General features: G+C 41.6%; 1 protein-coding gene across 1 annotated transcript; it reads right to left on the reverse strand.

Annotated features, from left to right (window-relative positions):
* Positions 1-1,079: 1,079 nt before the first annotated feature.
* LOC136872701 (keratinocyte proline-rich protein) lies at positions 1,080-23,816 on the reverse strand. The gene is made up of 2 exons (XM_067146526.2): positions 23,718-23,816; positions 1,080-3,625 (listed from the first exon to the last, which is right to left on the reverse strand). The coding sequence occupies exon 2, from the start codon at positions 3,623-3,625 to the stop codon at positions 3,056-3,058; it is 570 nt and encodes a 189-aa protein (XP_067002627.1). The 5' UTR covers positions 23,718-23,816; the 3' UTR covers positions 1,080-3,055.
* Between the last annotated feature and the right edge of the window lie 772 nt (positions 23,817-24,588).

Genomic DNA, 24,588 nt, shown 5'->3' on the forward strand with positions numbered 1-24,588 from the left:
TGCGGTAGGGTGGCCAGTTCCTTTCCGCTCCTCCATTCCCTTACCCCCCACCAACAGCGCGTGGCAACCCATCCACTTCTTGACCACGCCCAATGTTGCTTAACTTCGGAGATCTTGTTAACATACTTATATTGCTGTGCAGTAGATAATGGGCATGAAGTTACCTTCTCATTTGCATGTTTAGCTTAATAAATTGGTTAAGGTAACGAGAGATGTGTTTCATTTTGAAAATTACACGAGAGCAGGGGTTATGTGCTTGTTGTAGCCTACTGGGTAACAGTGAGTTAAGGTCGTTATACACACCATAGTAGTCAAATAAGGACATTAGTGGAGTATTGATTTGTTATTTTTTTGTTACTAGCGATGAAGGTACAGCCATATCAGTTGCTTGGTATGAAAATGGGAAACTACGGGAAAGCATGTTCGTTGCTGCCGATGATGGATTTCGAACCCACCATCTCCCGGATGAAACTTAACAGCCACTGGTATGAAACACGCAGCAGACTCGCCTGAATGCGAGACTAGATGCGACAAACTTTTCAGTTTATGTCTTTTAAATCTAGACAATACTTTCTTTTCAAGAGAAACATGTCACTATCCACACATGATTCCGTACAACGAACTTCTATGCCTACTATATGTAGACAGGATTGATTGATTGATTGATTGATTGATTGATTGATTGATTGATTGATTGATTGATTGATTACGAATTCTGGCAGGATTAACGTCAGTTTGCCCTTTTCTTATATCTAATGGCAATTTTAGAAACACCGAGGGAGAAAGTTGTGATGACGTCATTTACAAAATAAGAAATTCCCCGATTAGTAATCCTCAATTATTATCCTTTACTTCGATTTATACGCCACGACCGAATTCAAGATTCGGATTAATTGTTTTAAAACCAAGCGAGATGTCCGTGCGGTTAGGGGTACGCAGCTCTGAACTAGCATTCGGGAGATAGTGGATTCGAACTCCAATGTCGACAGCACTGAAAATGATTTTCCGTGGTTTCCCATTTCTATAGATTGATGGACATAACTTTGTCTAGTTTTGAAAAGAAACAACGCAGTTTCAGACGTGTTTAAATAATGTTTATTTGTTAATATTACTTGAAAATAAAACCACAATTGTCAAGAGAGGCCATTGGGTCATTAATCAGTGAAAATATGGAATTCCTATATTTATGTCAAAAAAAGAGTGAAAGGGGGATGGTGCGTTGGGTATGATTGAGGACTATGGATTACACCAGGTTTTTTTTAGACAATGTAGTCCGGCTCCATGGCTAAATGGTTAGCGTGCTGGCCTTTGGTCGCAGGGATCCCGGCTTCGATTCCCGGCCGGGTCGGGAAATTTAACCAATATTGGTTAATTTCTCTGGCACGGGGGCTGGGTGTATGTGTCGTCTTCAACATCATATCATCCTCATCATGACGCGCAGGTCGCCTACAGGTGTCAAATCGAAAGACCTGCACCTAGCGAGACGAACCTGTCCTCGGGCACTCCCGGCACTGAAAGCCATACGCCATTTCATTTAGACGACGTAAGTGGAAATGGTTACTCAGGCGTATGTGAGGATTTTCTGAACGTGCAAATTTAGAGCCTGATTGGCTGATGGATCAAGGTGACTTAAAACAAGTGGGAGGTGACAGGAGAATATATTTCTATGTGAAAGAGTGGTGTACCTGATGATATATTCAGTTCTGCGCTTTTTTATTTTTACTGATATTTTCTTATTTTTTATGCCTTCCTTATTTTCGTTGCATTTTCTGCTTAAGGACGACACACACACACACATCCAGTCCCCGATCCAGTGGAAATAACCAATTAAAGTTAAAATCCCCGACCCGGCCGGGAATCGAACCCGAGGCTTCTTGAACCAATGGCCAGCACGCTAACCAATCAGCCATGGAACCGAACTGCGTTTGGATAGATGGAGTCTGCTGGAGGCGTGGGGGGTGTCAATAGTCCTTACTGGAGCCACTAAATCTAATGGAACTTCAGGTGGCACGGTAAAATCTCTGAATTTTTGGCGAGTATGTAGTGTGGCCTTGACCATAGTGCGGCACTGTTCTGGTGCCTGAATATTGGTGAAATAGGATATTGAATGTGTTTAGCTGCAGTGCCCGCATTTAGGTTATTCGGCACGGCATTGGGTAGGGCTGTGACTGTTGTTTTGCAAACAGCGTTCGCAACCCACAGGTTGAGTTTGAGTGGCACGTGAGGGACTTTCAGGGAGCTTTTAATCAGGCCTGAAACTTACGAAGTTTCCCACTGGGTTGTGGACTTAACGCTGTTTTGCTTCTGAACTCCAATTTTCAACCTTTCACCAACTCCAGCCAGGTTTTCCGATACCATGTTTGAAGTCCGGAAATGCCTCACTAATCCATGTCTACTTTTATTTAAACCTACCTTTATACAAATTGTTACAAAATTCAACCCCTAAACTGCTAGCGATGATGAAAGGGGCCATAAGAAATAAGTTTTATTTAACAACTCGAGATCGGAAATTGACTTTGAGGTACTTTTCAATGTAATTGTGAATGAAACTGTTATATTTCAATTCAATGGTAATACTTTACAATCACTGTTCAAAAGTGAGGCCTCCTGTCGCAATACAAACTCAGCAACGAGATAGTCCTGGTTCGGGACCAATTAGATAGTAAACTTTTGGAGTGATGCTTTTTCAGAGTTCGTCACGCCAAAAACAGTACCTCAATTATCAATTACCGACCCATGGTTATTTACTAGGACGTATATTTTGCCCACTTCTGTCATCTCTTGAAGTTTGAGTAATGAATTTGGTCACAGCCTGTACCCATATATCTCCAAACATGGACTCCCATTTACTAGTTCAGACGAATGGAAAAAGTTATTGTAAATAAGGCTCTTTAAAATATATTGCATTGTTCCGTAGAGTACAGTAGTAATTTCCCTTTTACAAGGATATCAGACAGCATTAAAACACTTCAAAACAGTCTTATCATTGCCTATATATTGTCTTCCAGCTGTTTGCAGAATGAGCCGAAATCAGGTTTTGCACTGTCGGTTATAGTTATTTGCATCCACCTGTACCACATCCAGAAGGGAATGGCTTGTAGCAGCTTCCTCCGTAGCAAGGCATAATGGGCTGTTGTTGATAACAGGTCTGGCCGTAACAAGGCATTGGTTGCGGCATTGGTGCGGGCATTGGTTGCGGCATTGGTGCGGGCATTGGTTGCGGCATTGGTGGAGGCATTGGTTGCGGCATTGGTGCGGGCATTGGTTGCGGCATTGGTGGAGGCATTGGCTGGGGCTGTGGTTGCAGCATTGGCATTGAACATCCACCTCCTTTGCAGCCACCGCACTGGACGAAAGGCCAATATTGCACAGGCTGACAAAGTGCTGGTTGTGGCATCCTACGAGCGCAACAGCTCTGACAACATGGAGCGAATTGATTATAGTTGCAAGCATTGCAGTTGGCGTATGGGCAGTTCTGTATTGGGCACACAGGACCACACTGCTTGCTCAAGCATTGTGTGTACGATCTGTAGTCTGTAGACACACAGGGGGTAGTAGAACACGTTCTGTATGCCAGAGCACTGCAGGCAAGGCACGATATTACTATCAGAGCGACCAGGTGCATCTGAAACACAAATTAAGAAATTATATGGAGCATTGTGACGATGCTTAGAAGATTATAACTGACATTTTGCTCCAGGATAAAGTTTGTATGAAATAAATCTGTTGAAATTGTACTTATGAATTCAACCTATAATAATAATAATAATAATAATAATAATAATAATAATAATAATAATAATAATAATGATAATAATAATAATAATAATAATCTTCTTCTTTATCTATATACCCTCCAGTGTCGGTTTTTCCCTCCGACTCAGCGAGGGATCCCACCTCTACCGCCTCAAGGGCAGTGTCCTGGAGCTTCAGACTCTGGGTTGGGGATACAACTGGGAAGGATGACCAGTACCTCGCCCAGGCGGCCACACCTGCTGTGCAGAACAGGGGCCTTGCGCGGGGATGGGAAGATTGGGAGGGATAGACAAGGAGGAGGGAAGGAAGCGGCCATGGCCTTAAGTTAGGTACCATCCCGGCATTTGCCTGGAGGAAAAGTGGGAAACCACGGAAAACCACTTCCAGGATGGCCGAAGTGGGAATCGAACCCACCTCTACTCAGTTGACCTCCAGAAGCTGAGTGGACCCCGTTCTAGCCCTCGTACCACTTTTCAAATTTTGTGGCAGAGCCGGGAATCGAACCCGGGCCTGCGGGGGTGGCAGCTAATCACACTAACCACTACACCACATAATAATCATAATAATCATAATCATAATAATATAGGAACATAGAAAATATAACAGAAACAATGCGGAAGAGGCGATTGCAGTATATATTTCGGACATTTATACAGTATGTATGACAACAGGTTAAGGCTTCTCGTCCACTGGATGCGTATATCTGCGACTGCGACGTTGAGCGTGTACGCGCGACGTGAAGCAGTCCAGTGTCGTACGACAGTGCATCGTCCTTTGCACGCGTTTGTCGCCTGATAGCAGCGGAGTCAATCTTAGCTCTGTGATGTGATCATGGCCTTCCATGATGATGCATTTTTACTATATGCTTTGGAGATGCCTTTGCTTGCGAGGCGAAGAGCCCGAAAGAGGAAAATGGAGTGGGTAAATGAAATTTTAAGCAAAAGGAGTCGATTTGGTGAATTTTCCCACTTATATGACGATCTTCAAGTTAATGAAGCTCAACATTTTGGTTATTTTCGGATGAGGAAAGAAACTTTTCAGTACATATTATCCAAGGTGAAGGATCGTCTGCAGAAGCACAGTAACTTCAGGGACACCATTGCACCCGCAGAACGTCTAGCACTAACATTAATGTAGGGATAATTTAAAACTATTTATACAAGACAGGAGAAAAGTAAGTACCTGTATTACAAATCGGAATCATACACTAAATCATTACAAGATACAATTAATGCGATAACTAATACATTAATTAAGAAAGCATGTCACTGAAAAATAAACAGTTGAAACAACCTATGCCCTATTGCCTAGGATCAAAATTCTCATAGTACGAAGCAGTGCTAGAATCAGTGAAAGTGATATCATTAATTTGACAATATGAAGATTGAGATGATGAACCTGTTGAAGATTGATTACGTCTCAGTCTTTCTGCCTGTTCTACCAAGAGAACATTCATTAATTCCATCCGTATACGTAACTTGTTTTCCGGTGGTACTTCACGTAAATATGGGAGAAGACTAACCAAAAACTGGTAGTCACTGTCTCCATCATTTTGTGCTCTTGTCTGAAAGAAGGACAGTTTCTTGTTTTCAATCTCAAGAAGTTTTTCGTCATAATTAATTTTTTTATTCTTCTTCTTACGAGGGCTCTGAAATGTTCTATTTCCTGTAATTTTGGTTGTTTCTTTACTCGATTGTGAACATTCCCCTTCGCGATCATTGGCATCTGGTTGTGCATTATCATCCTGATTTGAGTCTGTATGGGCTGTATTGGAGGTACTAGGACCGTCGAACATTTCATCTATTGTGTTGTTTGTAATATCAGGAACGCTGCTTTGCATGCTTTTTGGTTGCATAGTATCAGTAAGAAAACTCATTTGGTTGAAGAAAGCCCATGTATTTGACGATTCTCTACCACTGCCAGATTTTGTTTCGTTCATTTTTTTCAATTCTCTCCTAAACGAATCCCTGAGATTCCTCCATCTTTTCTTAAGTTCCTCAACTGCAATAGAAAGGAAAACGCAGCGAAATTATACAACAGTCAAGTGAAAAGGTAAGGAACTGTTGTAACAGATCCTTTGAGGTCCTGAAATTTACTTTACTACAATTCAAACTTTCTATGCTAATCATCGACAGAAATAAAATCAAATAAATTAATTTCATTGAATCACAAAAATCTAATGAAAACATTGAACATACTAATTTTTAAATAATAGCCGTTAAGTTTTTAATTAAATTATGTTGTAACTAGCTCACTGTGGATGCATTTTATTACAACATAACCACGTGCTTTGTATTTTGCAGGTACTTAGCAACTGGTTCATCTTTCAAAGCACTGGGTTATTCTTATCGGATATCAGATGCTACAGTCGGAAGAATTATTCACGAAACGTGTTCTGTGTTATGGGAAACATTACACAGTGACCATATCCCATTCCCTTCTGGCGAGCAAATTGATGAGATTGAATCACAGTTTTGGAGAAAATGGAAATGTCCTAATTGTGTTGGGTGTATAGACGGTAAACACATAAGAATTAAGTGTCCGAAGCAATCTGGAAGTATGTATTACAACTACAAAACATTTTTCTCTATCGTACTGCAAGCAGTGGTAGGAGCAGACTACAAATTCATTTGTATTGATATAGGGGCCTATGGGAAACAGAGTGATAGTGGGATTTTCGGGTACTCAAACTTGAATAAACAGCTGGAACATGGTGCGTTAAAGGTGAAATGCTTGAAAGAACTTCCTGGTAGTGATGTAACTGTACCACATTTTCTGATAGGGGACGGAGGATACCCCCTGAAGCCCTATTTGATGCGCCCTTATCCTATGAGACATTTAACACCCGAACAAGACATGTTTAATAAACGTTTATCGCATGCAAGACAAGTGGTCGAGTGTGCCTTCGGTATAATAAGCAATAAATGGCGCATATTAATGAAAGCAATAGAAGTTACCCCCGAGAGAGCAGAAAACATTGTGAAATGTATTTGTTTATTACACAATGTGATAATAGACAGAGAAGGCTCACCAGACATACATCCTTCAATAGAATCGACTAACAACCACTCTAGGTTTGCTAGCAGGGGTGAGAATAGGAGCAGTCTTAAAGCTACTGATGTGAGGGAAAAATTAAAGACCTATTTTGCTAATAACCCATAATGATCATGAATGTTAACAAAAACTGTTAATCTGAGGTCGTAAATATATGATCGCAACTGTAAGCCTACTTGAATCAGAGTTGTTGAATACAAACATAATAATGTAAATAAATATAAATATGAAATTAATAACATGGTAATTACATAATATAATGTACCTGATTCTTCCATTTCAAGTGCAACTTCCTTCCACAACTTCAATTGCACATTCCTCATGTGATACTGAGGCTCCTTCTGGTCCCACAGACATTTCCTTTCTTGAATTAAATTAATTAGTTTCTCACAATCCATTGCTGTCGTGTGTTGTCGCACGGAAAATCCAAACTGGACTGGATGACATGCGGCGTCGCACGTGTACGTACTACCACCCCGCTTCCAGTGGACGAGCTCCCACCCCTCTCCATCTGTTTGGAACAGTCCTGCGTTGTCGTGCGTATACAGACGACACTTCATCGCTACTTGTCGCATGATTACGCATCCAAAGGACGAGAGGCCTAACCAAACAGGTCTTCAAATATCTTTGGAAAAGAAGCCAACAATCGATATTCATGAATTCAAGAAAGATTTGGAATATAAGTCAAGAAGAAGTAGTAGTGGAGAGAGATTTAGAAAGGAACTGTTAAAAATAGAAGGATTCTCCAAGGTGGGTGCGGAAAGAGGTAAGGTAAGGATTCTGCTCGAAGGCAGGTCCGAAACTCCGCAGATGTGTGCCTGAGCTGGTGTTTACGTACGGAAGGGTGGCCAGTTCCTTTCCGTTCCTCCATTTTCCTTAGCCACTGCCATCAGCGCGTGGAGACCCATCTAATTCTTGACCACGCCCAATGTTGCTTAACTTCGGAGATCTCACGTGAGCCGGTGTTTCAACACGGCTACGGCCGTTGGCTGGTAGGGAAAGGGAACAGGTTCAAAATGGTACGACGAGCGGAAAAGGAGACATAGTGAGCAGGTGAAGGATTGTTGGAGGAAGGAAAAGGAACAACAAAAGTTGAAGCACTGAAATTGTCACGTGGTCCCTATAAAACCCTAACGGGGAAATGTTAATAATAATATATCCCCTGGCACTAACAGCCTTCCAAGTGACCACTGCAACGAGCTCGATAGCTGCAGTCGTTTAAGTGCGACCGGTATCCAGTATTCGGTAGGAGTACGGTTGAACCCCACTGTCGGCAACCTTGAAGATGGTTTTCCGTGGTTTCCCATTTTCACTCCAAGCAAATGCTGGGGCTGTACCTTAATTATGGCCACTGCCGCTTCCCTCCCACTTCTAGCCCTTCCATGTCCCGTCACCGCCATAAGACCTATCTGCGTCGGTGCGACGTAAAGCAACTAGCAAAAAAAGAAAAAAAAAAAAGAAAGAAAAAGTGACCACTGCTCAGCCTCAAGGACTACAGATAGTGAGGTGACGCATTGTCAGCGCTATGAATCCTCTCGAAGTGGGAACAACTAGATAATCGTTAGGGTTGACTAATAAAATGTAGAGTGGGAGACACGTTTGTGTATTGTAAGTCACGTAACATGGATATTAATATTGATGGACGTTAGTGTTTACCCCACCAGCACCGTTGCGCAGGGGTAGCGTGCCTGTCTCTTACCCAAACACCCTCCTTTCGATTCCCGGACAGGTCAGAGATTTTACCTGGATCTGAGGGCTGGTTTGGGGTCCACTCAGCCTACGTGTTTAAATTTGAGGTGCTACATGACGGCGAGATAGAGGTCCCTGTCTAGAAAACCAAGAATGATGGTCGAGAGAATTCGTGGCTATGACCAAGCGTCACATCCTAATGTTAGAGTTCTTGACACTTAGCGACATTATAAGAGTAATGTAATTAACAAAATGATCACTGTAAACTCAAACTATAAATTTCATTGTCTCGTAATACTTTGTTCACTGTGACAACCTTCAACTAAGGGAGCTTTTTGAAATTAAAATCCACAGCCTGTTTCCAGTCGTTTGACCGGGTCAGGAACGGAATGAATGAAGCCCCAATATAGCGACGGTTCTGTCCCATTTGCGATCACAGAAAAGTCTGTCCCATTTGCGATCACTCCCATTACAGTGGAGAAAAAAGAATACGAAGAAAGACCAGTTCGTGTCCCATTTGCGATCACTGTAAAATTATCAGCAGCCTGTTCAGGATTTTCCAACGTCCATGCAGCAGGTGGAATGCTAATTAGGGCGTACTCCGCGCAACCGTGTGATAAGGATTCTCCCAACCCGTCCCCTCTCTCCTGAACGTTTTTTTTTTTTTTTTTTTTTTGAGGTAATATTATTGTATAGTTTTAAACATACTGTAATTATTCCAGCTACAGACATCCAACGTTTATGTAGCTTTTGTTGTTACCTGCGTGCTTACTCACGACATGCAGGTCATTGAGACGAAGAGAGGCAAGCCTTGTGCTTTATACTATGGACACACTTACAGAAATTTACGGAAATGTCAGGGATGTATGGTGACATGGGTGTTTTTCTTTTTACCGCTGGCTTTACATCGCACCGACGTAGTTGGGTGTTATGGCGACAATGAGATAAGAAAGGGCTAGGAGTGAGAAGGAAGCGGCCGTAGCCTTAATTAAGGTACACTTGCTTGTTGTGAAAATAGGAAACCACGGAAAACCATCTTCAGGGGTGCCGATGTGGTTCGCAGCCATTATTTCCCGATTGCACTCTCATATTTTCGCGCTATTATTATAGAATTATAATTCCTTCAATTGATTTTAATCTAAACTTTTCCATAATATTAAGTTCTGGAATCTTGTACATCTAATCCGAGCGTACAGACAAAAATTATCATTTTACTCGTATAGTTGAAAAAAGGCTGAGTGGCTGCCCGGCTATGGAGCCAAGCTCTGCATTCGGGAAACGCGTGGGTTGGAACCCCACCGTCGGCTGTTCTCAGAATGGTTTTGTGTGGTTTAATATTTTCACTTCCGGGCAAATGCCGGGACAGTTCCTATCCACAGGCCAGAGCTGAGTCCTCCAACCCCTTACCCAGTTTCATTCACCATAACACCTTTCATTTTCATTAGCTCTTCAACTGATGTTAGTGTCAGGAAGGGCATCCGACCGTAGAAACATGCCGTATAAATTAATCTCATCTCATCCCCGACCCGGTGTCAAGAAACGAGTTTAAGGGGTAGACATACATATAGATGAAAGGCAAATTATCTTTTGAACAGCTATTTACTTAGCCGGCCCCGTGGTGTAGGGGTAGCGTGCCTGCCTCTAACCTCGAGGCCCCGGGCTCGATTCCCGGCCAGGTCAGGGATTTTTACCTGGACCTGAGGGCTGGTTCGAGGTCCACTCAGCCTACGTGATTAGAATTGAGGAGCTATCTGACGGTGAGATAGCGGCCCCGGTCTAGGAGGCCAAGAATAACGGCCGAGAGGATTCGTCGTGCTGACCACACAACACCTCATAATCTGCAGGCCTTCGGGCTGAGCAGCGGTCACTTGGTAGGCCAAGGCTCTTCAAGGGCTGTCGTGCCATGGGGTTTGGTTTTGGTTTACTTAACGTGTCAGTACTGTATAAGAAAGTTAACTGCTAAGTTTGAAATGAGATATATTTGCTTAAAATAAGGGTAGCACTGCCGAAGAAGCAAAGTGTTACAACAAAATCCTTTGTTTTGAAATTGGAAAATGTAAAATTCAACGGTTTTAATAGGCCATCTTCTGACCTATTTTTAAAAACATTTAACCGCCTTTACACCCACAACCATCTGGTAACTCTAAATAAAAGGTTAATTTGAGTCCTTTTTTATTCTCTGTCAGTTCCGGCATTAACGCGTAAGTCTCAAACGGTAAATATAAGCAATTTAATGCGTTTCAACATACGATTCGTAAGAATCCTAGTATGTAGTTTCGCCAGTTATTTGAGCAATGTCTTCCTGTACCAGTTCATCAGTAGGGAATTCCCTCACAGCAACCTGACTGTATGTCACTGATAAGAATGATCGCAAATGGGACAATGCTACTCCTTCGTAAAACATAAACTAGTTTTGTATTCTACCTGAGAGATCGCAAATGGTACTGATCGCAAATGAGACTGATCGCAAATGGGACGACACCCTAGCGACGAGGTTAGGAATTGTGCCGGCTGCCGAAGCCTGTCGCTCTCCTCTGGGGCAATGATTAATGACTGACAAATTAAATGAAATGATATTGGAGATTATTGCTGGAATGAAAGATGACAGGGAAAACCGGAGTACCCGGGGGAAAGCCTGTCCCGCCTCCTCTTTGTCCAGCACAAATCTCACATGGAATGACCGGGATTTGAACCACGGAACCCAGAGGTGAGAGGCCGGCGCACTGCCGTCTGAGCGACGGAGGCTTAACTAAGGGAGTTCTTAAACAACATATATTGATAGCTTTTATTTCATTTCATCATCCGTTTAACGCCCAGGTTTGGTTCTTCCCGCGAACTTTACCGCCTCAAGGGCAGTGTCCTGTACCGTGAGACAATTGGTTCGACATACAACTGGCCAGGAGGACCAGTACATTGCCCAGGTAGCCTCGCCTATTATGCTGAAACGAGGCCTTGTGGGGTAGGGGAAAACTGGAAGAGATAGACAAGAAGGAGGGAAAGAAGTGGCCGTGGCCTTAAGTAAAGTACCGTCCCGGCATTTGCCTGGAGAAAAGTAGAAAACCCTGGGAAACCACTCCGAGGATGGTTGAGGTGGGAATCGAACCACCTCTACTAATTTGACCTCCAGAGGCTGAGTGAATTTCGTTCCAGTCAGCAATGATTTCTGAGCAATGAAACTGAACCTCGTAAAGCTGACAATGACAAAGTCATGACTTGTAGAAATACTAAATTAAACTGTTTCGAAAATTTTACATTGGACCGAAGAATAGTCCCTCGAGCTGCTACCTTTAATCTTATCATTTTTTTGTCCTTCAATCTAGATTTATCTTTATAATAAGGTATGGTAGGTTCATAGACCAGCTTCTCCTCCCAGTCCTTTGGCTGCTCTGTGGAGATTTCGAAATGAACGGTGGGTTCAATTACATATCCTACACCGTCTGATTCCTTGTAGACTATCATGTCAATTCTCCTACTGCTACCGCTATCGGCAAGCCCGGATTCATCTACCAAATACCTCTTAAGGTTTGATGGCCCAACAGTGAGAGGTGTACGCGTCCCCCATTTTCAGGATATATAGGATCACATAGCATGTGCTAAACGTGGTATAACAGGTACCATGAAGTGTCGTTTGTTTGGTCTACATCAGGTCTACAGTTATCTGTAATATTGTTTTTCTTTTTCCTTAATCCATTTACCCTCCAGGGTTGGATCTTCCCTCGGACCCAGCGAGCGTAACTCGCCTGGTTGGTCTCGCCTGCTATGCTGAACAGGGGCCTTATTGGGGTATGGAAATGTCGGGAGGATAAACAAGGATAATTAAGGAATTGTAGTGAAGTACATAACACACTGAATCCACTTTAGCTACACTTTAATTTTGCACCACAATTATCGTTGCACAAATATACAAAAACAGCTAACTGCATCTTTACTTTTTTTTTTTTCCTGCCGCCATCCTCCCTCGGCAAAGATCGGTTATCTTCGGTTTGTAGTTCTTTCAAAGTCCATTAGGGGTGACCTACAGAATCCAGTCTCTGTTGGCTGACACCGTGGTTAGCTGGTTTTGAGTCCTGTTGGTGGAAAAGTTCAGAATATTAGCCGGCAGGTGATATAGTAGTTTTACTTTTAGTTCATTTCTAAGCCTCACCTTAGTGTTATGTGGAGTGAGATCAAACGAACCTGTTAATAGTGATTCGTCCGTCGAATGGAATGTTAAGCCTTCAGGAGACCCTTTGGTGTCATTCGGCAAGAGTAGGCTTTATGCCAACATGTGGTGTCACCCACCCCCTAGCTCATTATTGTCATGATCATGATCTTCGTCGATATCATCATCATCATCATCATCATCATCATCATCATCATCATCATCATCATCATCATCACACCTCGACGCGCGCATCCCCCATGGACGTCATCTTTAAAAGACCTGCAACAGGCCTCTAGGAAAGCCACACGACATAATATTACTTGCTAATACAAATGACTATGTTAAGATGAAGTCTCTACAATGATGAATATATAATCATTTTCAAAAAAATAAAAATACAATCATCCCTCTCATTAGGTGTCAATGAATTCAGTCTGTTCTGTTTGAGTTTCATTGAGGAACACAGAGTTGTGACATGCTTCCCAAACTCCTTATTGACTATTAAGGAGTTCTGTCGTCTGATAATGAAAGTAACAAATATTCATATTTACTTTAGGTGGAAATAATCGTACAATTGCTTGTCTGTCATACAGAATTTCGCCTTTCGTTTCGCTTATTTAAGAAATTAAGAAAATTAAACGGGTATCTTTCCTAGATGGTGTTGATAATGAATCTATTGATAAATATTTGATAACTTAAATTTTAGGTCACTAATGGCGTAGTGGTTGTCGGTAATGTGAACGATGAAATATTAAATAACCTTCTGATATTGTGGAATAGGTGTGGTCTGCACAGCAATTTCGATGTTCGGATTGTGCTGCTCTCTACCAACAAAGGCGAAACTCCTGTGGACTGTTCCCATGATGGAATATATTTTATATAACTAGCTGAAGTACCCGTGCTTCACTAGAAAATCAAGCCTCCGTGGCTCAGGCGGCAGCGTGTCGGCCTCTTACGGCTGAGCTCCGTGGTTCAAATTCCGATCACTCCATGTGAGATTTGTGTTGGACAAAGCGGAGGTGGGACAGGTTTTCTTCGAGTACCCCGGTTTTCCCTGTCATCGTTCATTCCAGCAACACTCCCCAGTCTCATTTCACTTCATCTGTCATTCGGCAGCCGGCACAATTATTCCTGTCCTCGCCGCAAGATGGAGGCTTCATTCATTACATCCCTGACCCGGTCAATGACTGGAAAACAGGTTGTAGGTTTTCATTTTCTTTTCTAGACTACAAAATGTACCCGTTCTTCTCTCTACTCAGTTGACCTCCCGAGGCTGAGTGGACCCCGTTCCAGCACTTGTCACTTTTCAAATTTCGTGGCTGAGCCGGGAATCTATAACCAGGGCCTCCGGGGATGGCAGCTAATCACACTACACTCTGTGGTTTTCTCAAACGTTTAAAGGATCTGCCAATAGATAGAAAACCATCATGACTGCAATATTAACGCAATAAGCCGTTTTAATGCATGTATGCGTAATTGCAAACTCAAAGGAAACATTATTAATTGAAATATACAGGGTGGTCGTAAACAACATGAACCGGGTATATGAGCGTTAAAGGATTGGTCATACTGATACATAATTTGAAAAACAAAAAATTGATATCTCGCACCGGTGTTATTTTATTAGCTTCTGAAATTAGCCAATCAGATTGCTTCGCGGGCTAATTCAAATAGGCTTTACGAGGCGGTGTTGCGAAATGTGCACGTGGCTTAACACGGGCTTTAGGACCATGCCAAGAAATCAGCATCAAACACACAGTGGGTTTCACCGGTGTCACCGTAGCGCACTTGCTATTGCCCGATCCTGTCAGCTCTACAGTAGGTCCGTATATCAATTCCTCCCTGGGTGAAGAATTTTTATTTCCATGATTGGTGCCCTCAAGCCAGTGTTAAGTCGCATTCCGATTTAGCAACACCGCCTCATAGCCCGTCTGAATTCGCCCGCTAAGGGATCTGATTGGCTAAGTTCAGCAGCTAATAAATGGCAACGAATATTTGTTGTAATCTTTACTGTTCCCTTGCTTTTACACCGTTGAGCCATCACATTGTGACCACTCCAACACGGGAGTATTTAGCGCACATGGAATGTTAAGAGTACCAGGCATCGACCAGTGTTGCCAGATAGGAAATACAAGTTGTACTTACAGTTCTAACGGCGGAGGACGCTAGCAGCCAACAGCGAAATGCCGAGTCAACATCGCTGATGGAACGCGGGGGTTCACACCCAGCAAGTATGACACAACAACTTTTCCACCTACTATCTAATACGTATCCTATGCAAAGACAACAAGCTTCAGGATGTTGATTAAAAATGCATTAATGCTGGAACGTTAGTAAATTTACCCATTTGGAACTATGTTTTTTTTTAAATTTCCTACACTAAATTCATGAGTGAAAGTACCTACGCGTAGGGAAAGATCCCCACATCTAGAAACACTGGTCTTGATATGCTGGTAGCTTGATATAATTATATGTAAAGAAGGTCTATAGACTTGTTGTTATAAGTTATTGTTGTTATTTGTTATAAGTGTCTCCGGCGCCAAAATGGGAAAAGCGGAAGATCTCTTCCAGTTTGACACAAGGTAAATGGTGACGATATGGCGCCTTGGTAGCAGCATATCTGAAGCGACACACCTTGTGTACTACTGTCGTACACCTGTTGTGAGCGCGTATAGAAAGTGGTCGAACGATGGGCAAAGAGCGACGCGTCGTCCAGCGTCCAGCCGTCTATCGACAGTGCTTAATGATGCCAGCGGCCAGCGGAAAATGTCGCGAATTTTTGGCAGTGATCGCTGGGCCACAATTTGAGAAACCGCCTACAAATACAACGACTAGCAAATATACCCGTGCTTCGCTACGGTATTCTACATTGTATTCGAATATCGAAGTAAATACTGTACATGCAGTAAATATGTTTTAAAATTGCATGTCTCTTAGCGTTATCCGAGAAACAGCATGGGGAGGTCGCTATACGCCGTTTCCAATGTAAGGTTTTTGTTACGGATTTGTGATATAACGGCAGGCTCACTTGCCTACTGCCATTCACAATCGAGTTGGGAAGTTCACATTATAATTGCAGGCCCCATTGCCTACTGTGCGGTCACACTCGATTTGGGGAGTTTTCCTTTCAATGGCAGCCCCGCTTTCTTACTTCCAGACAGACAACAGTTGAGGAGTTTTCATTATAATGGCAGGCAGCTACCCTACTATTAGTCGAAATTGAGTTGTGCAGTCATCATTATAATGTCAGGCCCCTTTTCCTACTGCCAGCGAGCCTACTGCTAGTCACACAAAGTTGGTGAGTTTCCATCAAAATAGCAGCACTATGCCTAATGCCTATCACATTTTAGATGAGTACATTTGTTTGTAATGGCGGGCACCCTTGCCTACTGCCAAACGCTATCGGATAGGGGAGTTTTAAACAAAACTGCATGCTCCCTTGCCTTCTGCAAGTCAAATCGAGAAGTGAACTACTCATTACAATGGTAGGCCTTCTTTACTAATGCCAGTTACACAGGAATTGGAGAATTACCCCATTCCTACTGCCAGTCAAAGTCGGTGTGGGGAGTACTGATTACAATAGCAGACACACCCTTTCTCGACCGCTGCAAATCGACATCAGTGATTATATATAGATCGAAATACGAAAGTGTATGCATGTTTATAATATTGCAGACCTTCATTTACAGATTAACTGCTGCTAAACGTACGTCATATCGACAAAGGATTATACCCTAAAAACGCCGGATTTAGTGGCCTAAATGGCTGGTCCTATGATATCTCATGTATTCTTGGGTCAGATTGAGTTAGAAACGGTGAACAGGGTAAAGTTCTTGTAAGATTATCGCACATTGCATTACTTTTCGGATAATTATGTGACAGCTACATACATAGCATTTGGCTCACATATGTCTACTGGGTGGGCCAATTTTTGTGAAGAATTTGATGATTGTATATTTCCTGTAAGTGATTGAAAGTGCATGTGAAAAGTCCACATTTACTGAACATCGATTAATAGAGAAAAATCAAACGTAAAAGGGATACAGACACGACAAAAACTCATAAGACCAAGGTTGTAGACCATTCCAAATTGAACGGAGATAGTGCAACCCGTTATGTGATAGGACATCCCGAAGCTCTACACCATCATTAATATTGCCTCCATATTTCGATATTCTTCGGGGATAAAAATTGAAAAATCTAAAGATCTTGGAAGTTTTACGTCCGTTAAAGGCTAAAACGTACAATTTTGTCAAATTTCAATTTTCGTTTTCGTCTGGCAGATTATTCCGCAATCTCGAATTTGGGCAAGGAGGGTAAAAATTAGGACTTTCAGAAAACTAAACCAAAAAAATTTTCATATGGTCATTATTACCCCTTAAACGGAAAAGTGTACGAAAATTTCGCTAAAATAGTCAATGTAGAGGAACACAGTCGTAACGATTTTATTTATATAGATAGATAAGGAATCTGCTCCACGTACAACACCTTTTGGGCTATGTCCGCTGGACTTAACCTGCAAAACTGACCATTCATGATATCTCCATTATTAATCCTTCTAACGAAAAAATTCACATGAAAAAAAGTTTTAGAGATGGAATTCCATCACGTTTTGTTGATTTCCATCCAGGTTGGTCTTGTACTGTATATATTGTGGAAGAGTAAAATCACCATTTCTGTTCCCTATAAACCACCAGTCCATTCCGGGAACATGAAATGTTATTGACCTTTAAAACCTAGCTTTGGACAGGTGGATGCTAAATATAAATTTTGGTTCGAATATCTTCAGTAGTTTTCAAGTTGTAAGAAATACGCTTTACACGCACCCGCTCTTGAGTTAAGTTTGATGGGACTTGTACCGATAAACGGTCCGTTAATGATATCTCCCTTATTAATCCTCGTATCGAAATGATGCGCATGAGGAAAAAGGTTTAGGAATTAATTTCCATTAAGGCAGGTAGATTTCCATTATGTTTGGTTGTGTATATTTTGTGGGAGTGCAAAATCACGGTTTCGGGTTCGTATAAACCCCCAGTCATTTCAGGGATTTAGAAGCAATATTTGCCCTAAAACCTACCCAAGCACAGTCGGATTCTAAATATGAAGTTTGGTGGAAATATATCTAGTAGATTCTAGCACTAGCGTACATACGGAGTAATTAAGGAAGAAAAATAATACAGTTAAGAAAGTTGAAATTAATACAAAATGGATTATAACTGAGGACAGCTGGATAACGACAAATATGTAAATGCCAAGTGAATGTATTGGAAAATCAAATGCTCCTCAATAAATTATGCTGGTGTGAGTTATGGATATAATAAAGCGGTAACAGAAGAGAAATTTAGGCGCAGTGGGACTTAGGTAAACAGATAAGAAGATAACTAATGGTGTTATTACTTAATCTATTCGAGGGCGGTTATAACCTCCAACGATATTCCGCCAATATCCCGCAGATAGGCCGATTGACGCACAAGGAAAAACCACGAATTAAAAGCATGATGAGGAAAATGGCAATACGTTACTTCCCTGCTGGCAAGCAGAGACGTTGCCATGGTAACCTGTAGATTCGCTGTCGGTCTCGGTCTGTCGGTCACTCAATGCAGAGCATGATACCGGCAGAAAATAGAAAATTTCTCCGTCATGTGAAGCGTAAGATAAATTATGAACATAATGAAAGTTGTTTATAATGAAGAGACGTTTCACGTACGGTCCACGGAGTTTACAGAAAATCAATAGTATAAGAGAAAATGGAGGAAAACATTTCTGGTTTTCCTATAAAGCCCCCGTCTATTCAAAGATTTTAAAATTATATGCATATAGAAACCTTCCCCGGGATGAGTATACTCTAAATATGAAGTCTGGTTGAGATCTATCGAGCCGTTTCGACGCGATGGTGGAACAGACAAACAGACACACCGAGACACAAACAGCCTAAAACGGATAAATATCTGAAAAATTGGCAAAACAAAAGAAATTACAGACAGCGGACCCCCTACAACTTTATTTATATAGATGATCCCCAGGTCAATATTTCCCAGTACAAGGTTCATTGAAGGCTCCTGTGCATATTACTGCGGAGTCGACGATGAAGTTAAACCCCAGTGCTGACTGCACTCCACCGGTAGTGGATGGACATGTGATGGGCACAAAATCATCGCCACTGGACTGTGGATGATTGGGAAAACGGTCGCCAGGTCCAATGAATCCCGATCGCTGGTTCACCACTCCAACGGCCGAGCGGTGTACGCAGATTTGCATCGGAGGCTACAGCACGTGGTTACACAGTGGGGCAGAGGTGGTGTGAGGATCTGGGCTATGTTTTCATGGGACACACTGAGGCCCATTACTCCGGTGCACTAATCCATAACAGCTATGCAGTATTGGATGTACTGGTAAACAAGTCCATCCCTGAATGTCAACAGTGTTTCCTGATGGTGTCAGCCACTTCCAAAAGAACAATGCGCCATGCCGCACTGCCAGCATTGTGAACGATATGTTTGAAGAACATAATAGTGAATTTGTTTTAATGCATGGCCCTGTAGAGTCAGATATCTTTATTAATTTCCTGTGGCATAGGTAAAAGCAGTAATTAATTTGAGCTCTACTTTGAAGCCTTTCCTCTGGCAGCACAGAGCAGAAGAATGTCCGTCCTATGGCTATCGATATTAGAAGACGTCAATGTACCGCAACACTGCTATGAAATCAGCACCTTAAGCGTGCTGTAAGTCCTGTGACCTATGCTTTTTGGAGTAAACAACTTTCAAATACCACTAGCTGAGTCAGGATTTGTTCCCGCTACTTTGAGCATAGAAGGCGAACGTCTCATCCAACCGTACTACACGTCCGGCTCAATAGGTAACTGGTTAGTGTGCAGCCCTTTGGTCCAAGAGTGACTTGGCCGTGCGATTAGGATCGCGTAGCTGTAAATTTGCATTTGGGAGATGGTGGGTTCGAACCCCACTCTCGGTAGCCCTGATGATGGTTTTCGGTTTTTTCACATTTTCACTTTAATTAAAGTCACGACTGCTTCCTTCCCATTCCTAACTCTTTCCTATCCGTGCGTCGCTGAAAATCTTCAATGTGAGAGTCAGATGTTAAACCACTAGCAAAAGAAAGAAACAATTGATTCAAGAGGTCCCGGGTTCGATTCATGGCCGGAGGATTTTAATCTTCAATGGGTAATTCCGGATGGCTCAGGGGCTCAACGCGCAGGTCGTCTATAGGGCCTGAACTAGAAAGACCTGCACCAGGCCTATGCGAAGACTACACGTCATTTATTACCATACCCCACAGAAAATCGAGATAACTTGGTATGTGAACTGTTTTATATCATATGCAGTATATCGCCGCCGAATAGCTGTAGCTTCCTATATCAGGAATCGTTAGGCTAAGTAGCTCAGACAGTTAAGGCGCTGGCCTCCTGACCCCAGCTTGGCAGTTTCTATCCTGGCTCAGCCCGGTGGTATTTGAAGGTGCTCAAATACGTCAGTCTCGTATCGGTAGACTCATTAGCACTTAAAAGAACTCCTATTGAACTACATTCCGATACATCGGTGTCTCCGAAAACCATAAGAGAAGTTAGTGAGACATTAAGTAATTATTATTGTTATTGTTATTATTATTATTATTATTATTATTATTATTATTATTATTATTATTATTATTATTAAAACAAAAGAATGAACGAGAAATATAGTCAAAATTCTGAATAATGGACAATTTTGGGGATTTAGAAAATGTCCCTTATTAAGCAGTGTCCGCTATTTGTAAGAAAACTAGAACAGATTTGGGGATACATTTTCTGTAATGAGCACACTCAGAGTAGTTCAACAATAAACAATAGTCCATCAAGAGAATTAAGTACTAATCCGCCCAATACACTAATACAAAACAATGCAAAATATATTAATAAAGTTCAGATACTATCTTCTAGATTAAAATGAAAAGCCTTGGAATTTATTTTCCTCCTTACCTTCAAAGAAATCCGATTGGAGTGTTTGAAGATTTCTCCTGGATGCATGTCTATTTGTGAAATAATTTTAAGTCCCTATGCATCTGCGCTTTTCAATTCTATTTAAATTTTTCAGAATTAATCTCATTCGTGTTCTTTATACAGAAAATGTTATACAACAACCCTTATTTTTTAGTCTCCGTTTCCGTTATTGAGAATGTTCTCTATTGAGACGTAATTATTCCATAAATGCCCTCGTATTTCTGCCAAGTGTCCTTTGTCAGAAGTGTCCGTTGAGAGATATTTCACTGTAGTACAGCAATAATAATTATAAGTATATTTTAAATAGTTATGAAATATTCATAAAGCGATAACGTCGGAAATTGATCCCTAGATAGTTGCTCTTAAGAAAAGAGAAAGTTCGTCTAGAAAAGAATGAGTAAGTTCGGGTGATGAAGTATTATTGTATAAACCTAATTCCCACACTTGGGTCAGATCATTGTTATTAAAAATCACATTCTGCAACTAGTGTTTTCATCAAAATTTTTCAAATCAATTAATATTCATTATTTGTTAATAAATACCGTATCCTTGTTTTGTTTATATAGTTCCACATCACAAAGTACTTCGATATGGATTTTCATAAACTATTCAGCATTAGTTTATGAACACGAAGCGTGTACTTTAAGGTAATATTATTTTGGCACAGACGAGCGATATTCAACAATAATGTTAGCGTAACCTTTAGTACCGTTTCTTGATACAGAGTCGAAGATGAGGTGAGATAAATTTATATGGCACGTTTCAAGGTTGAATTCCCATCTTGATACCAATCTCAGTTGAGGATAACGGTTTATATATATTGCTAATTGTTTAACGTTGCACTAACACATCGAAGGTTTTCGCGACTGATGGATGGGAAAGGGCTACGTTTAGGAAGGCAGGCCCATGGCCTTAATTAAGGCATAGCCCCAACATTTGTCTGATTTGAAAATGGGAAACCTCGGAAAACCATCTTCAGGGCTGCAGACGGTGTGATTCCAATCCACTATCTCCGAAATGCAAGTTCACTGCTGCGTGATCCTAACCGCACGGCCAACTCGCTCGGTGCGAAATTAATAACTGGTTCGATAGAAGGCAGTTCGCTTTAAGGAACGGTTTTTCCACTGAAGCTCAACTTGTAGGATTCCAGCAAGATATAGCGGATATCTTGGATTCAGGAGGTCAAATGGACTGTATTGCGACTGACCTGTCTAAAGCATTTGATAGGATGGATGTCAAGGGAGACTAATGGCAAAAAGAATGCAATTGGACTAAACAAGAGAGTGACTGACTGGGTTGCTATATTTCTAGAAAATAGATCTCAGAGAATTAGAGTAGGCGAAGCCTTATCTGACCCTGTAATAAGTAAGAGGGGGATTCCTCAGGGCAGTATTATTGAACGTTTATGTTTTCTTATATACATATATATATATATATATATATATAAATGATATGAGTAAAGGAGTGGAATCAGAGGCAAGGCTTTTTTGCAGTTGATGTTATTCTGTATAGAGTCATAAATAAGTTACAAGATTGTAAGCAACTGGAAAATGACCTCGATAATGTTGTGAGATGGACAGCAGGCAATGGTATGATGATAAACGGGGTTAAATGTCAGGTTGTGAGTTTCACAAATATGAAGAGTCCTCACAGTTTTAATTACTGCATTGATGGGGTGAAAGTTCCTTTTGGGGATCATTGTAAGTATCTAGATGTTAATATAAGGAAAGATTTTCATTGGGGTAATCACATAAATGGGATTGTAAATAAAGGGTACAGATCTCTGCACATGGTTATGAGGGTGTTCAGGGGTTGTAGTAAGGATGTAGAGGGGAGGGCATATAAGTCTCGGGTAAGACCCCAACTAGAGTATGGTTCCAGTGTATGGGACCCTCACCAGGAATACTTGATTCAAGAACTGGAAAAATTGAAAGAAAAGCAGCTCGGTTTGTTCTGGGTGATTTCCGACAAAAGAGTAGCGTTACGAAAATGTTGCAAAGTTTGGGTTGGGAGGAATTGAGAGAAAGAAGAAGAGCTGCTGGACTAAGTGATATGTTCCGAGCTGTCAGCGGAGAGATGGCGTGGAATTACATTAGTAGACGAATAAATTTGAGTGGCGTCTTTAAAAGTAGGAAAGATTACAATATGAAGGTAAAGTTGGAATTCTTGAGGAGAATTTGGGGCAAATATTCATTTATTGGAAGGGGAGTTAGGGATTGGAATAACTTACCAATGAAGATGTTCAATAAATTTCTCAATCTCATTGAATTCATTTAAGAACATAGCAGCAGATATACCGTTAAACCCTGATGTTACCCACGTATCTCTAGCCTGTGAATTGAATAGTATCCAATTCCAACTATTTTTTTTTTTTTTTTTGCTTTACGTCGCACCGACACATATGTCTTATGGCGACGATGGGATAGGAAAGGTCCAGGAATGGGAAGGAAGGGGCCGTGGCCTTAATTAAGGTACAGCCCCAGCATTTGCCTGGTGTGAAAATGGGAAACCACGGAAAACCATCTTCAGGGCTGCCGACAATGGAGCTCGAACCCATTATCTCCCGATTACTGGATACTGGCCGCACTTAAGCGACTGCAGCTATCGAGCTCGGTCATTTAAGAACAGGCTAGGAAAACAACAGATAGGGAATCTGCCACCTGGGCGACTGCACTAAATGCAGATCAGTATTGATTGATTGATTGATTGATTGATTGATTGATTGATTGATGATGGCGGATTGAATAGGGTAAGTAGGTGGAAGGAATCGGCTGTGACTTATGAATCAGAACTGTGGTATTAGCCTCGAAGTGAAAATGGGAAACCACAGAAAACCATTGTCAGGGCAGACGACGGTGGGATTCGAACATATGTGTCTCTCAAATGCAGAGCTTAGCTCCGTAACATTTAGCGCATGCCAGGTCACTTCGCTCTGTAGATTTTCAACAATAATACTTGTATTTAATTCTTTGTGTTATACCACTGTTAATAAAATGTTACGAATTGTCTTGTTTACAATGTTGCTATCAATTGCTGCTTATATTTGACGATATGCAAAGTAAATAAGAACAATGAACTTACCTTAGGTGAGTGAGTGGTGAGAAATTGTGTATGTTGTAATCTTGTGCGCACTTGAGGTGGAATGATATCGGTGTTTAGAAGACGTAAGGTGTCTTTTAATACCACGGGAGAAAGGAGGAGGGGGCCGACTGCACAGGAGATGACGTAAGGACATCCAGGGGAGCGTATCGTTGGACCTCGAGACACTCCTGATGATAAAAAGGTGTGCACGTGATAATATATCCTGCCTATTTTCGTTATGAATACAGACACACACACACACACACACAAACGACTTCGTTATAATCTGTTATGCATTTCAGCGTTCAATCTGCAAGCATCTGTGATTTTAATAAACTCCGCCTCGTTTAGTTCTATACCTCTTATCTTTAAAGCATTAAAAACTGAGTCTAACCATAGCCGTCTTGGTCTCCCTCTACTTCTCTTACCCTCCGTGACCAAGTCCATTATTCTCCTAGGTAACCTCTCCTCTATTCGTTTCATATGACGCCATCAGCGAAACCGTTTCATGTGTACAGCCTCATCAGTCGAGTTCATTCCTAAGTTAGCCTTTGTCTTCTCATTCCGAGTACCTCCTGCCATTATTTCCACCTGTTTGAACCAGCGATCGTTATCTGTTACTTCTAACTTATGAATAACATATCCTGAGTCCACATAGCTTTCGCTCCCGTACAGCAAAGTTGGTCTGAAAAGAGACCAGAATAAAGTTAGCTTCGCCCGGGAGCTGACTTCCTTCTAGCAGAATACTGTTGATCGCAACTGCGAACTCACTCCATCAGCTTTGTTGCACCTTGATTTAATGTCACGTACTATACTACCATCCTTGGAGAACACACATCCCAAATTCTTGAAATGATCCATATGTTCCAGT

The sequence above is a fragment of the Anabrus simplex genome, chromosome 4 (genome assembly GCF_040414725.1).
Source record: "Anabrus simplex isolate iqAnaSimp1 chromosome 4, ASM4041472v1, whole genome shotgun sequence".
Lineage (NCBI taxonomy): Eukaryota > Metazoa > Arthropoda > Insecta > Orthoptera > Tettigoniidae > Anabrus > Anabrus simplex.